The sequence below is a fragment of the Suncus etruscus genome, chromosome 5 (genome assembly GCF_024139225.1).
Source record: "Suncus etruscus isolate mSunEtr1 chromosome 5, mSunEtr1.pri.cur, whole genome shotgun sequence".
NCBI classification, from domain to species: Eukaryota; Metazoa; Chordata; class Mammalia; order Eulipotyphla; family Soricidae; genus Suncus; species Suncus etruscus.
In genome coordinates this window covers 20,271,496-20,284,823 of record NC_064852.1, presented here as the reverse complement: position 1 = coordinate 20,284,823, position 13,328 = coordinate 20,271,496, and the positions used below count along the sequence as shown (strand labels likewise).

The 13,328-nt window shown below is 59.0% G+C and overlaps 1 protein-coding gene across 1 annotated transcript in view; it reads left to right on the top strand.

Moving 5' to 3' along the window:
• Positions 1-3,196, top strand: part of RXRA (retinoid X receptor alpha) — a 42,604-nt gene extending 39,408 nt beyond the window's left edge. The window contains exon 10 of the mRNA XM_049774046.1: positions 1,789-3,196. Within this exon, the coding sequence (XP_049630003.1) occupies positions 1,789-1,936 (148 nt within the window). The 3' untranslated portion in view covers positions 1,937-3,196. The remainder of the gene's footprint in view (positions 1-1,788) is intronic.
• Positions 3,197-13,328: the final 10,132 nt, after the last annotated feature.

Here is a 13,328-nt window from a genome sequence, read left to right as displayed (position 1 = left end):
TCTATCCCCCGGCTTCCCATATGGTCCCCCAAGCCAGGGGCGACTTCTGAGCACATAGCCAGGAGCAATCCTGAGCATCACTGGGTGGGGCCCATAAAACAAACAAACAAACAAACAAACAAAAGAAATCCAGTCATCCTCCACTACCCACCCCCAGAAGGGTAAGGCCAGTAGGAGCTTCACATGCACAGCAGGTTCGGGGTAGATGGACCATGTTCTGAAAGAGCACATACCTCAGACCCTCCAGAAAAGTAAAGCTCAGGCCCCCCACCCCTGATGTGTCTCCGTGCAGGTTGCTCCATGGGCATCCAGGAGCTGAGATTGAGCGCTTGGTGGCCACTCGGGGCCTCCTCTGCGCCTTCGCCTGGCACCCACATGGTTAATCGCCTGCTTCTCGCTCTGCTCATCTGGCTTGGGTTAGAGGCGGGCAGACCGCCTGTTTTTTCTGGCTTCCCGCCGCAGCCATCCCGCCAGCTCAGCAGAAAGAGGCTCCTTCCCTGGCCCCCTTCCAGCCTCCAGGCCCTGCCGCTGCCCCTGCCGGGGACACAACTGCAGTGGCCAAGCCTGGACGGAGCCGCCTGGAACAGAGAAGCTGTTCAAGGCGCGGGCCACTGCCTCTTCCCCTGGGTGTAGGGACGTGGGCGGGGGCTGGTAGCACGTGGCCAGGAGTTGCTGGGGGCTGTGGACAGTTCCATCCCTTGCCCTGTGCCCTCCCCCAAACTCCGGGGGGGTGTCCCCTCTTTAGGCTCAGGTGCCGCCCACAGTGCCAGGATGTGGAGGTTTTATGAGACGGGCTTGTCCCGGCACTGACTCTCTCGCCGGTCCTGGGGAGGCCCCATCCCACCGCCCTGCCCCCAGCACTCCGCCCGCCCTGCCAGCCTTTCCGTGGGCACCCAGCAGCCTGCGCAGCCAGGCCCAGACTTGCCATGGCGCCCTGCGGCCCTGCCTGCCCGCCTTGCTCCACCCCATCATTCCCCCCTGCCTGTGCTTGCTCCTCTCCCTCACTCAGCCCCTCTGCCCACCCCATCTCTCTTCCACTCAGCCCTTCCTCCACTCTACCCTCCCATGCCCACTAAGCTTTCCCTCATCCTACTCCGCTTAGCCCCTATCCTCCCCTCAGCTCCATCTCCCTGCTCAGCTCTGCCCCTTTCCACTCAGCTCGGCCCCTCTGACCCTTCAGCCCTGCCCCACCCTGCCCTGCTCGGCCCCACCCCATCTCTCCCTCCCTGTGCTGCTACTACCCCGCCATTCAGCCCCTCCATTCTGCTCAGCCCTGCCCCATCTCCACTCACCCCTGCCCCTCCTCTACTCAGCCCTACCCTCCTCTACTCACCCCTGTCCTTCCTCCACTCACCCCTGCCCACCCCACTCTGCCCATCTCTACTCACCCTTGTCCCTCCTCCACTCACTCCTGCCCACCCCACTCTGCCCATCTCATTTCCACTCTTGTCCCTCCTCTACTCAGCCCTGTCCCTCCTCCACTCAGCCCTGTCCCTCCTCTACTCACCCCTGCCCCATCTCCACTCACCCCTGCCCCTCCTCTATTCACCCCTGTCTCTCCTCCACTCACCCCTGTCTCTCCTCCACTCACCCCTGCCCACCCCACTCTGCCCATCTCACCTCCACTCAACCCTGCCCCTCACTACTTAGCCCCGCCCCTCTATTCTCAGCCCCGCCTCTTCCATCGGCCCTGCCCCCTCTAAGCAGCCCCCACCCCACCCTAGAGGGTCTCTCTGCCCCTGACTTTTGGGGCACAGGTCTGCCATACCCTGACGCTCCTTCCCGCAGGTTCGCCAAGTTGCTGCTGCGTCTGCCGGCCCTGCGCTCCATTGGCCTCAAGTGCCTGGAGCACCTGTTCTTCTTCAAGCTCATCGGGGACACGCCCATAGACACCTTCCTCATGGAGATGCTGGAGGCGCCCCACCAGATGACCTAGGCCCCCCCTCACCTGCCGGGTCTGGATGGACGGGGCCCCGCAGATGTGCATCCCACGTTGATTAATACTACTTGTCTTTGGATGGGCCATTGGTCTCGGTGGGCCTCGGAGACACCAGAAAGGAGTGGGGGTCAGACCCCCAGCCTCTGACTTCCTGCGGGGGGAGCACCGAGGCTCTCGGCCTCTGCCTGCCTGGGAGAACTCTAGGAGGCGTATCCTGTTTGCCGGGACCTACCAGTGGGGGACCCTGTGTTCCCTGCATACGGCCCCAGACACGAGAGGTGCCTCGGTGTGGGGAGCAATCACCCCTTTTTCCAAAGATGACTTGGATCTCTGCAGGTGTGGGGGCACCGAGGCACCCCACCTTTGGCTTCAGCTCCGTCCTGCCTTTGCCTCACCCTGGGAACCTGGGCTTCCCCGAGCCCCAGCCCCAGGGAGCAGGGGGCCCTTCCTGGGTGGGGGGCCCCCCACTGGTAAACCTCCAGGGTCCTCCAGGTCCTGCTCAAGGTGGAAAGGCCCTGGAGAAGCAGCAGTAGGGCCCTGGCCAGCGGTTCTGGAAGGTTCTTGGAATCCAAAAGGCCATGCACGTTGTCCTCAACAGGGCTGGACGCCCCTTTCAAGGTCCCAGTTCCTGAGTGAGCAAGCCTGACACTTGCCTGGCCCTGCCCAAGGGCACAGGGTGTGGGTCCCTCCCCCCAGGCACCCATTTGCACTGACAGCTTCTCTGTCCCCTAACCAAGAGCCCAGGGGCACACCCTCCTGTCTCCAGCTGGACAGGGACACCTCGGGTTCCAGGGTTACAGAAGGTTACCCCTCCTTCCCCTCAGGCCACCTAGGCTTTGGGGTGCCCTTCCTCCAGCAGGGCCTGCTGGACTCCCCCAGCCATACCATGCTCTTGGAACCTGTCGGGACCCCCCAGCTGTGGAGTTGCTTGGACAGCTTTTCCCTTCGCCCTCCAATCCCCGGTGCCTTCCACATACCCAGGACCTGCCCAGTGGTCACCTCTGGGCTCTGCAGGAACATGGGGACCCCGGTAGAGAGGAACTCTCAGTTGGGGGGTCGGCCGCTTCCGGGAAGCTGGTCCTCAGCCCAGAGAGCTTGGAGGCCTCAGCCCCAATGGAAACCCTGGGCTGATGAGATACCACCGCACCCCACTTCTGCAGAGCTGTAGCTGGGCCTGGCTGGCCTCTTCCATCTTTGTCATCGTCCTCTTCATCGTCGTTCTGCTTGCTGGGACATCTTTAATTTTCTAAAGATAGTTACTAATAACATCAGCTCTGGAGACGTGCAGTGGGGAACCAGTTGATAGTTCCATCCGAGTTTGGGTGCGGCCCGCTGTCCCCCAGCCTCAGCGCCTGGGTGCCACACGGGGCCCCACAGAGCCGGCAGAGCCGTGCCCAGTCACCATGTTTGTTTTCAATCAAGACTGTTCTTGTTTTGTTTTTTTTTTCACCCCCATTTTCCTATAAATTTGCTTCTTGTAAGCAAGTTCCTAAGCGCCCCTCCTTTGGTGAGACCCAGGTCCGGTCCCCGTGACTCTCAGGCCAGGAGCCGCATCTATTTTCAGATGTTCTCAGCGGGCACGCCGAAGGGTACACATGGGGGTAGAGGCTAGGGGGGCCCCGAGGCATCGGGAAAGGTAGAAAATCTATTTTTGTACAAATGTAATTTTATCCTCCTGTATGCTTGGATGTGGTGGGAGGGTGGGGCTTGGCGCTGGGGGCCCTCTTGAGGGATCCGTTCTCTTCTCCTTCCTGCCCCCCCCCCCGTTTCCAGCCTTGCTCCTTCGCTCAGGCCCGGCCAGGGGGCTCTGCTAGGCCCCGAGGAGCCCGTGTGGTCAGCTCGGGCCAGCGGGTGGCCCGCAAGGACAAACAAAGACGAGCGTTTCACAACCCGGTGGCCCTGATTTTATTTGTCCACCGTTCACGAAGTTGGGGAGGGGTTGTGTCTGTCATCCGGGCAGGCGGGGAGGTGCTGAGTCCATGGGCAGGGTGACGGGTTGGGGAACACGTTGGGCAGCAGAGACTGGGGCATGGGTCCCAGGGACCCCTACCATCACAGTTATGGAGTCACAAGGGCCAGAAATAATTTCCACATGACTGATGTACCTGGGCCCCCTGTGGGCAGTGCCCATTTCCAGGCCTGTATGTGACCTCTGCTGAGCTCCCATTTATGAGATCTGTAGTCCCTTATGGTACCTCCGTGCTTGCCTTTGCCATCTGGGCAGTCTCCTCCCTCCCAGTTCACCTTTAGGTGTGGTCACTAGACCAAGGTAATGGCGTCAGAAGAGGAAAACCTGAGGCAATACCCTGGGAATTGTGGTGTCCTCTGCACCGAACCCTCTTTCCACTCCATGTTTGACCCTTGCCTCCCCTATGACCTGTCCCTGAGTCACACTGACAACTGTTACTCCCTGTGGACAACTGTTACTCCCTGTGGGTGGGGGATGGACTCACTCAGTAACCCCCAAAACTTGTCTCCCAGAGGCCAGAGTGATAGCACAGTGGGTAAAGCGCAGTAGCTTGACCCAGATTTGATCTCCAGCACCCCATGTGGTCCTCTGAGCCTGCCAGGAGTGATTTCTGAGTGCAGAGCCTGGGGCAAGCTCTAAGCATTGTCTGGTGTGGCCCCAAAACATCACTTGCACTCCCTCAGCCCAACCTCATAGGGCCTTGTCACTTGCCTGGTCATCCCTGGGTAGCAGGCCATGGGGGACCTCGACCATGGTCCTGGGGACCCCTCCCATCACGGGGACCTCCCCACCAGGGTTCTGGGGTTCCCCTATGGAACTAAGACCCCTCTTGCCGCAGTCCTGGGGAACCCTCCCATGGTTCATCTTGCAGAGAATGGGCAGTTTGTGAGCTCAGCCGCTTGCCTGGGGTTGTGGGCAAATGAGGATCCCTTGGGCTTCTCAGGCCACCCAGAACTAGGCTGCTCCTTCAGGGCCCCACTGTCCCCAGAAGGTGAGGGGTTTGGGACACCCCTCTACCACCATCCCAGGCCTGTCATCTAGGTGGACCACAGCAGTGTCTAGCTCTGTGCTGAGGGACAGGTTCTCTCGGGACAGTGCCAGGGAACCACCTGTCATGTACTGTTGTGGGCACCATAGGCAACTACCCTAAAAACTAAAAGCATCCAGGTGGACACAGGACAGGAGTGGCCTGCAATAAGTATGGTCCCAGTGGACGGGATCCTGGGCTGTGTGACTAGGAAAGTGTAGCAGGATGTGGGCACCATGGTGTATCCATGGTTCCTGGGATGAGAGGACCCGAGTGGTGGCTGCAGGCTTAAAGGCCAGAGCCAAGGCAGCCAGAGAGGGCCTTGAGAGCCCTGGGGTCTCCAGGCTGGTGACTCCCAGCTCAGCTGTCCCCAAACTCAGTCCTGGCACATTGTGGAGCCTTTGCATCCCTGTGTGTCTCAGTGGGTGGGGGGCTGCCCTCCATTGCTGACGTTTTGTCTCAGGGCTGGGGACATTCCCCCGGAGGCAGCCTTCTCCAACCAGTCTCTAGCAAGCAGCTGTGCCCAGAGAAGATGAGGGTTGGACAGCCTCCCCACCTGAAGCCAGCGGAGCTGGGGGGCATGGGGTTCCACATCAGGAAGGCACAGCTCCAGTCTGAATCTCCGGTCCCTTGGAAAAGGACCCTGTGTTGCTCTCCCTCAGGATAGCCTGGAGCCAGCGCCCAGGGCCCAGCGTGCAGAGTAGCACCGCCCCCTGGTGGCAGCTCGGGGCAGAGCCACAGTCCTTTATGCCTTTGCTGCAGGCCACCCTCACCCCCCCCTCCGCCAACACCAGCTTTATATAGGCGCCCACTGTATGCCTCTTACCCCAGGCCTCTCTGAGCCTGTTTCCCTGTCTGCAGCAAACAAGTAGTTATGAGGAAGGAGGGCACAGGCCTTGGTCACTCCAGGAACTGAAGGCACTGCTCTCCTAAGAGGGGTCGGGACCTGAGTATGGAGCGTGAAATCCCCACTGTTGCAGCCAGCTCCTACATTGGAAGGTGGCCCGAAGGGGGACCCAAAAGTCAGGCATCGTTGGAAGGTGAAATATCCAAGGGCAGGTCTGAAGCTGAGTTTGGGGTAGGGGCTGCATCCAGGGTCCTGGGGATGGTGGAAAGGAACTCATTCATTCATTCACTCATTAGTTCACTCATTGACTCACCGTCACCGTCATTCATTCACTGGCTAGTATCCATTGGCCTGCCTTTAAGCGGGGGCCTCCCCAGACAAGATCAGGGCACCCTGGCACCACAATCCCTTCCTTACCCCCATGTGCCAGGGTCCCTCTGACTGCAGGGCAGACTGAACCTGGCCTTGCCACTCCCTGGAGCCTGCAGAGTAGAGTCAGCACTCTGAGGGGCAGAGTTGGCCCCTGCTAGCACCCCTAGGAGGGTGGCTGTGTGCTGGCCTGGGATGCATTTTGGGTTGGGTACACTACCAGTGTGTCTGTCGGCCTCCTCTGCCCTTCTGCCTGGTGTCCCTGTTGGTGGGGTGGGGTCCAACTGTCACCCTGACTCAGTCTTTGGTTGCCCGTGGCAGTGGAGCAATGTACCCTGGCCCCAGGTGGCATCCCATTTCCTGGCTCAGAACAGGGTGAGGGTACCTGGCAGGGGAGTACAGTTGCTCTGATTGTGGGGGAGACCACAGGTGAGATGAGCCTCCCCTTTCTGCTGCCATGCAGACTCCCTGGGGTCCCCAAAGCCTTCCCACGTCACTGGAGAGCCCACTTGAGTCTGTGTGTGGGTGGGGCCAATCCCATCATTGGGGTTCCTGCAAGCTCTGACCCCTCGGAGAGAATGTAGGGTGGGGGTTACAAAGCTGGACACCCTGCACCCCAGCAGGACAACTTAGAACCCTCACTGAATACACTGCACCCCTGCTGGACAGCACAGAACCCTTACTAGACACCTCATCCTCTGTACACCCCACACCCTTGCTGGTCACACCCAGGACCCTCGCTGAACACCCTGCACCCTTGCTTCCAGTTGGGCCCCCAGCAGACCACTCCCAGGGCCTTTCAGTGTGGAGCTCCCATGGGGAGGACTAGGATCCAGTGCCTGGAAACTGGGCACTAACTGGCGGGAACCACAGGTGCTGGCACAGGGGCATGCCACTCAAGTCCCCAAACCAGACTGGGTAAGGACAGGACGGGGTGCCCTGCTCCCCCCAGGGAGGGGCCACGCAGACACGTCCCCTCTGGCTACTGTTACGACGGGGAGCAGGGGCATCCCTTTACCCACTGGGAGTTTCTCCAAGACTCAGCCCACATGGCCATGGTCCCCAAGACACAGTGACAGCGGTAGGTGGAAGGATATCCAGGAATGGGATGGAGACTTGCAGGGTACAGCGCTGTGAGGTGTCATGGAGGTGCTGGGGTGATTCAGCCACCCTACACCCTGGGTCCCTTTGCCTCTGGGACCCATCCTGGTGCAGCAGAGGCAGGCATCTCCTCAGGGGAAGCAGGGCTGGACTGGGTCTTTGGGCTATCAGTGAGAATTGTAGTCTACCTAGGTGCAAGGAGGGGCTTCCAGGCTCAGAGCAGGTGAAGTGGGGTGGACGCATTGGGTGGGACTTACAGTGGGTTGGACTTGTGATGGATGGGTTCCTCAATGGATGGGGTGTGGATGGGCGGGCATTGCAGGGGTGAGGCCAATCAAATTGAATAGGACTTACGATGGGCGGGATTGGGCAGGGCTCCTAGGGTCTGAGTACAGGGAAGGGGCTTAGTGATGGGTGGGGCTTCCAGGATTTGAGTAGGGGAGGTCACTCGGTGGGGCAGGGCTTGGGGATGGGGCAGGTGGCATCCCCCATGGGCATCTCAGACATTGTGGCACCAAGTTAGGTCCTCTCCACCGGCCCCTGAGTAGGGCCCGTGTCTTACGCTTCATCCTGGATCTCCACAGGAGACCTGGGTCCATGTCTTACGCTCCATCCTGGGTCGCACAAGGAGTTCAGGGTTTACGTCCTGGTGATGGACTGTGAATGGCTCGTTCCCTGGGGCCTTAGGTGTGCCATTTCAAAGGGGCAGTCCAGTGGGGGCAGCCCCTCAAGTGCCTGGCCTCAAGGCTCCATGGCTTTTTTTCACTAGGGTCCTTTCTCAGGGTATTGGAGTGGGGTCCCACCAGACTACCACGTGGTCAGCACCTGGCCTGGGCCCAGGAGGCGGGCCCAGGGCAGAGTATTTGGAAATGGTCCCAGGTATCTTACCCTGAGGTCTAGGAAAGCCCCACTGGGATCATGTTGGCAGGAACCATTCTGGGAATTTGCCAGGAAACTTAGGGTGCAAGAAAGATGCCAGGTGATTGGAGAAGAGCTCTTGACAAAAAAAGCAGGTGAGTAAGGAGCCCTGAAATCCACGGGTATATATGGCATGGATCTGGGAGTCAGTTTCCAGGACCTGCTTGTGCCTCCCTCCGAGCTCCTCTTCATGTTCAGTTGCAGACATCCAGGACTCGTCTGAGCCTGGCCTCGTTCGGCCAGATCTGGGACTTGCTGGTTTTGTTCTGCCGGTCAGTTGGAACCTCTTAGCCCCCTCGCAGTAGACAGAGGCTGTGATGATGATTTGTAGAGTTGGGGCCTGGAGATATAGCACAGTGGTAGGGCATTTGCCTTGCACGCAGCCGATCCAGGACAGACGATAGTTCAAATCCCGGCATCCCACAAGGTCTCCCATACCTGCCAGGAGCAATTTCTAAGTACAGAGCCAGGAGTAACCCCTGAGCACCGCTGGGTGTGACCCCTCCCCAAAATCCAGGACAGATAATTTGTAGTTAGTTGCAATTCTTTGTGTGGACAGCGGATGGCACTTTCCAAGAAGCCCCAAAAGGGAGTCCCTCAAAATTGCCCTTTTTTGGATTGACAAACCCCAAGAGGCCCTGTGAGTTGGACCCAGCTTGGCAGAGCTCAGGCTCAGCCTGGTCAAGGGATCCCTGTGGTCTGGGGAAGGGGACAAGGATAGGCGGAGACAGACACGGTCTCGCGTCAGGGACCGCAGAGGCGAGTGACCAGGGGACACATCAGAGCCCCCCCCCCCCCCGTGGACACTGCACCTCCACCACCAGAGGGCAGCCTTGCCCTGCTGAATCGGCGCCCATTGATTGGGCCCGGTGTCTCCTAGCAAACCACTGTGCCCAGGGCTACCGTCAGGGAAGGATGTGCAACCAGCTGCTAATGCACCTGGGCCCTCAGTGGACCCGCCAGAGTTTTTGGTGTCTTGGGTGTCTTGTCCACAGTGTCCCACCCACATCCTGCTCCAGAGGCAGAGCAAAGCATGGACACACGGTGCACACACACACAAAAGAGTGCACATGAGACACATGGATGAACACAGGGCAGGGCGCAAGAGGCACATGGGGGCACAAAAGGGTACATGTGGGCATGTGGTGCATACATGAGGGTGCACACTGGGCATGAGGCACACACGGGGACCATGGAGTACACATAAGGACACGCACAAGGGCACGTGGGACACACATGAGAGCACAGCAGGGCCCATAGGGCACACACAAGGGTACATGGGGGCACACCCAGAACCTGAGCCCCAGGCCAAGCTGTATCTCTGCCTGGTGGCATCAAATGGCAGTGTCCATCTGATTCATGATGTTCCTTAGTTCTAGGCAGAGGCTGATCTACCAGCCCCTCCCTGGACCCCGTAAGGCCCATAACAGTCCCTTCAATCTCTACAACCTCCCAAAGCCCACACATAGCCCCACATAGCCCCTCACAGTCTCCCAACATCCCTTTTAGTCCCCATAATCCCCATGGTCCTCACAATTTTAGGAACCAGCCTGTTTCATAGGAAGTTCAGCCCTGAATTAGCTGAAGTGGGAACTGGATCTGGGGGACCCCTAGGAACCTACAGGAAGAAGGAAGGAATATAAGGTCAGGGTACAGTGAATTCTTGACTCTGTGTGTGCCCGATACATGCCTGTGCGTGCCCCATGTGCCTCGTGGCGTGTACCCCATATGTACCCCATCTGTGCCTGTTGTATTAATTATTCATTAAAAAGTCCTAGTGTGAGGGGCCGGAGCGGTGGCGCCGCTATCTCTCTGGCCCCCAAATGCTAATCTTACCTGGATGGCCAGACCCTCCCACAGCTGGAAGCCTCAGCAAGGAAGCCGCAGGACAGAGAGATGAGAGACAAGATAGATGCAGGAGCAGTAAAGAGGCTGCTTAGCTTAGAAGCCATATGAAATATGCACATGGCAGTTAGGACCCTATTAATAAACCTTTAAGTCTTCTAAAACTTCATCTGACTGTCAGTGGATCATTTACTTGCTGTTACCCTGATACCTACAGACCCGCCAGGCTGGAGGGGCTGCAGGAGCTGAGCTGGGCCAAGACAGGCCTCATCCATCCAATCCCATGCACCACTAAGACTTTATAATTAATATTTAATACAACAGGAGGGGGCATCTCACAGTGCATGAGCCAGGGCCCAGAGATCACAGAGCTACTGCAGCCATTGCTGCTCAGAAAGGGGGAGCCTTCCCCCAGGGTCCAGGTCCTTTGCAGGAGCCCACTCAGAACCCACTGAGGTACTCAACCACGGGACCCAGGGATCTTGGGTCCATCCACAGACCCTCCCAGGGGATCCACCTAGGGGATATAAGTACAGACCTACCCAGGCGATCCACCCAGAGACATCCCAGACCTCCCCCAGGGCCTGAAAGGCAGAGTCTGCTCTTTGCAGGGCTGAGGCCTAAGCAGAGATGGGACTCAGCCCATTATCTTGGGGACCCATAACCAGGAGGCCTAGTTAGCCTTGCTCTCCTGGTCTGGTCTGAGAGCAGCCCACCATGTACCCCAGAGAAAAGAACCCTGGGTTTGGAGGTGCCCGTGGGGGCTGCAGGGACAGGGTGGAGGGACCCTGTGTCTGTTAGTGACTGAGACACAGCTGGCCTTGGGGGGCTGAAGGCATTTTTTCCATGCAAAGTCGCTGTTGGCACCGCACTGTGGCTGCACACCCGCCTCCAGCTGGGGTGGGGCTGCTAGGGGGCTGCAGACAGGGCAGGGTGAGAGGGCAGTGCTGCCCACACCAGTGCACCCCTTTTATGTGGGGGGACAGAACAGGTCCAGCCCTGGCACAATGCAACATGGACCTTTGAGTCTAATCTGGGGCTACTGACAGCACCCCATAACCTCCCTTGAAGCCCAGCCATGCCTCAGGTCACCCCTTCACTCTCAGGTACCCAGTGTGAAGAGGTCAGGACCCTGCCCTCTAGGGTGCTAGGAGACAGTGAGCTCACGATCTGTGGTGGTGACCCTGGGCACCGGAAGACTTGGTCTGCCCTCAGTGAGGGATGTCAGGGAGCTGGAAGTGGGTCCCTGGGGGGCTCCACCACCCTGACCACACTATTGCCCTGCCCTGGCTTATCCCTTTGGGCCTCAGTTTCCCCCAGAGGGTCACACCCGCTTGGCTTCCTGTGCAGGGCTCGAGGCCCAGCCCTAGACTCAGACAGGATCAGCTGAGGTGTGTTTTGGCCTCAAAACGGCCCGTTTGCGTGTCTGGCTGGGAGGAGACAAGTCGGGCCAAGCCAGGAGCAGGCGCTGCTGGGAGCCCGTGGGGAGTCCAGCCTGGCCCTGCCGCCCGCCAGCTTGTTCTGTCGCGGACAGAGCCACCGCCGTTGCCAAAACAATGTTCCAAACATCTGGGAAAATGTGGTGCATTCGCCCATGCCAGCTGGGGGGGCGCCGGGGACCTGAGCAAAACAGGACAGACTGCAAAGACTGAAGCCTGAGGCCCGCCCTAGGCTCTCCTCTCTACCCTCCTCTCCACCTTCCTCCCCAAACCTCTTCTCCCCAAATCCTCCCCACTCTCCTCCCCAAATCTCCTCACCCTCCTCCCTACACTTCTCACCCTCCTCATCACCCTCCCTTTTTCCCTTCACATCCTTTTCTCCCTCATGTCCACCCTCCTTCCAACCCTAGCCTGTACCCCTTTTCTGAATTCCTCTTTACCCCTCCTCCCTGAACCTCCTCCTTACCTCTTCCCTTTACCCCTCCTCCCTGCCCCTCTTCAACATACTTGCATTACAGCTGGAGGGTTCTGTGCCCCCACCTCCCCAGGCTGTTCAGTTCACTCCTCAGAGGGCAGCCAGGCTTGGGGTACAGTTGACGGGCTTCCCTGCCTCCCACCTCCTAGGGAACCCGTCCTTCCCACCCAGTCCACAGGGACCTGCTCCTGGGTGTCAGGACTGACTGGAACCCAATGTCTGAGCAAAAACTAGTTCCTGGGACCCCTCCAGCCTGTCCTGGGAGATCTGGGGGTTGAAGTTGGGGGGCTGCCTCTTTGCTCTCCTTGCTTCTTCATCTCTCCCTCCTCTGCAGGGGGTGCTGACACTGAGTATCTGCCTGCAGGGCCAGGTGCCCCTCCTTGTACCTGTGCCAGTTGTCTGGGGACAGATGGGCTGCTGAGGAGGGTAGGTCCCTCCAGAGGACAGGAACCAAGTCCCCCCCCCCCCCCCACCTAGTGAGTCTCAGTGCTCCGGATCCCTAGTGTGAGCAAGCTGGGGAGACTGAGTCAGGTTCCTCCCCACTAGCCCCTGAGAAAGCTGCACCCCAAGGCTGCCACCTTGGAATCCCAAAATCTAGGTGGTGAGTGAATTTGCTGGGGTCCTGCATTCAGGGTGAAGTCAGAGACAGCTTTCCCCAAGGCCTCCAAACATTCGCTCTCCAACTTATTCAGCCTACATACTACAGTCTCATCTGAACCCCAGACACCCAGCTGCTTCCTGCCAGCAGAGAAGAGGGGTACAGGAGGGCTTGGCACAACCTAGAAAAGAGTGCCCTTGCCCCAGCCTCAATTTCCCTGTCTGTGAAGGTGAAGTGGGAATCTAGGGGACTGCCCCCTGAATGGTCAGTCTGGGAATGGTGGATGAGGAATTGTCTCCTGCTCTGAGCTGGTCGCCCTTTCGCTCCCTGAGCTGATCCCACTGGGGTCTCTGCTAAGAGTTGGGAAACCGGGAAGTGGGCTAACCCTAGCATCATGTGGGTGGGATTGACTGTGTTTGTGCTAGGAGGGGGGTGACAACCTTTCTGTTTCCCTCAGGGGACCAGGTGGTGGCCCAAGGGCTATGCCTTCCTGGGCACAGGACAGGCCTTTTGGAGGAAGGACTCTGAGGATGGGGATGTGGGGTTAGGAATGGTAGAACAGGGCTAGTCCTTGTCCTTAAAGCCGGGCCTGCCATCCCTTCTCAGCCCACAAGCTGAGTCCTGGCTCCTCCATCGTGACTGCACACCTGGTCTTGCCTCAGGGCATATCCCACCTGCGCCCCGATTTCCAGGTCCCCTCAGGCCCCTCTCCCTGAAATCAGACTGACTGATGGAACCTGTTCAAGCCCAGCATCCAGGGAGGAGGTGTCAGACCTCGATGGTCCAGGTGGGCTGCAATTG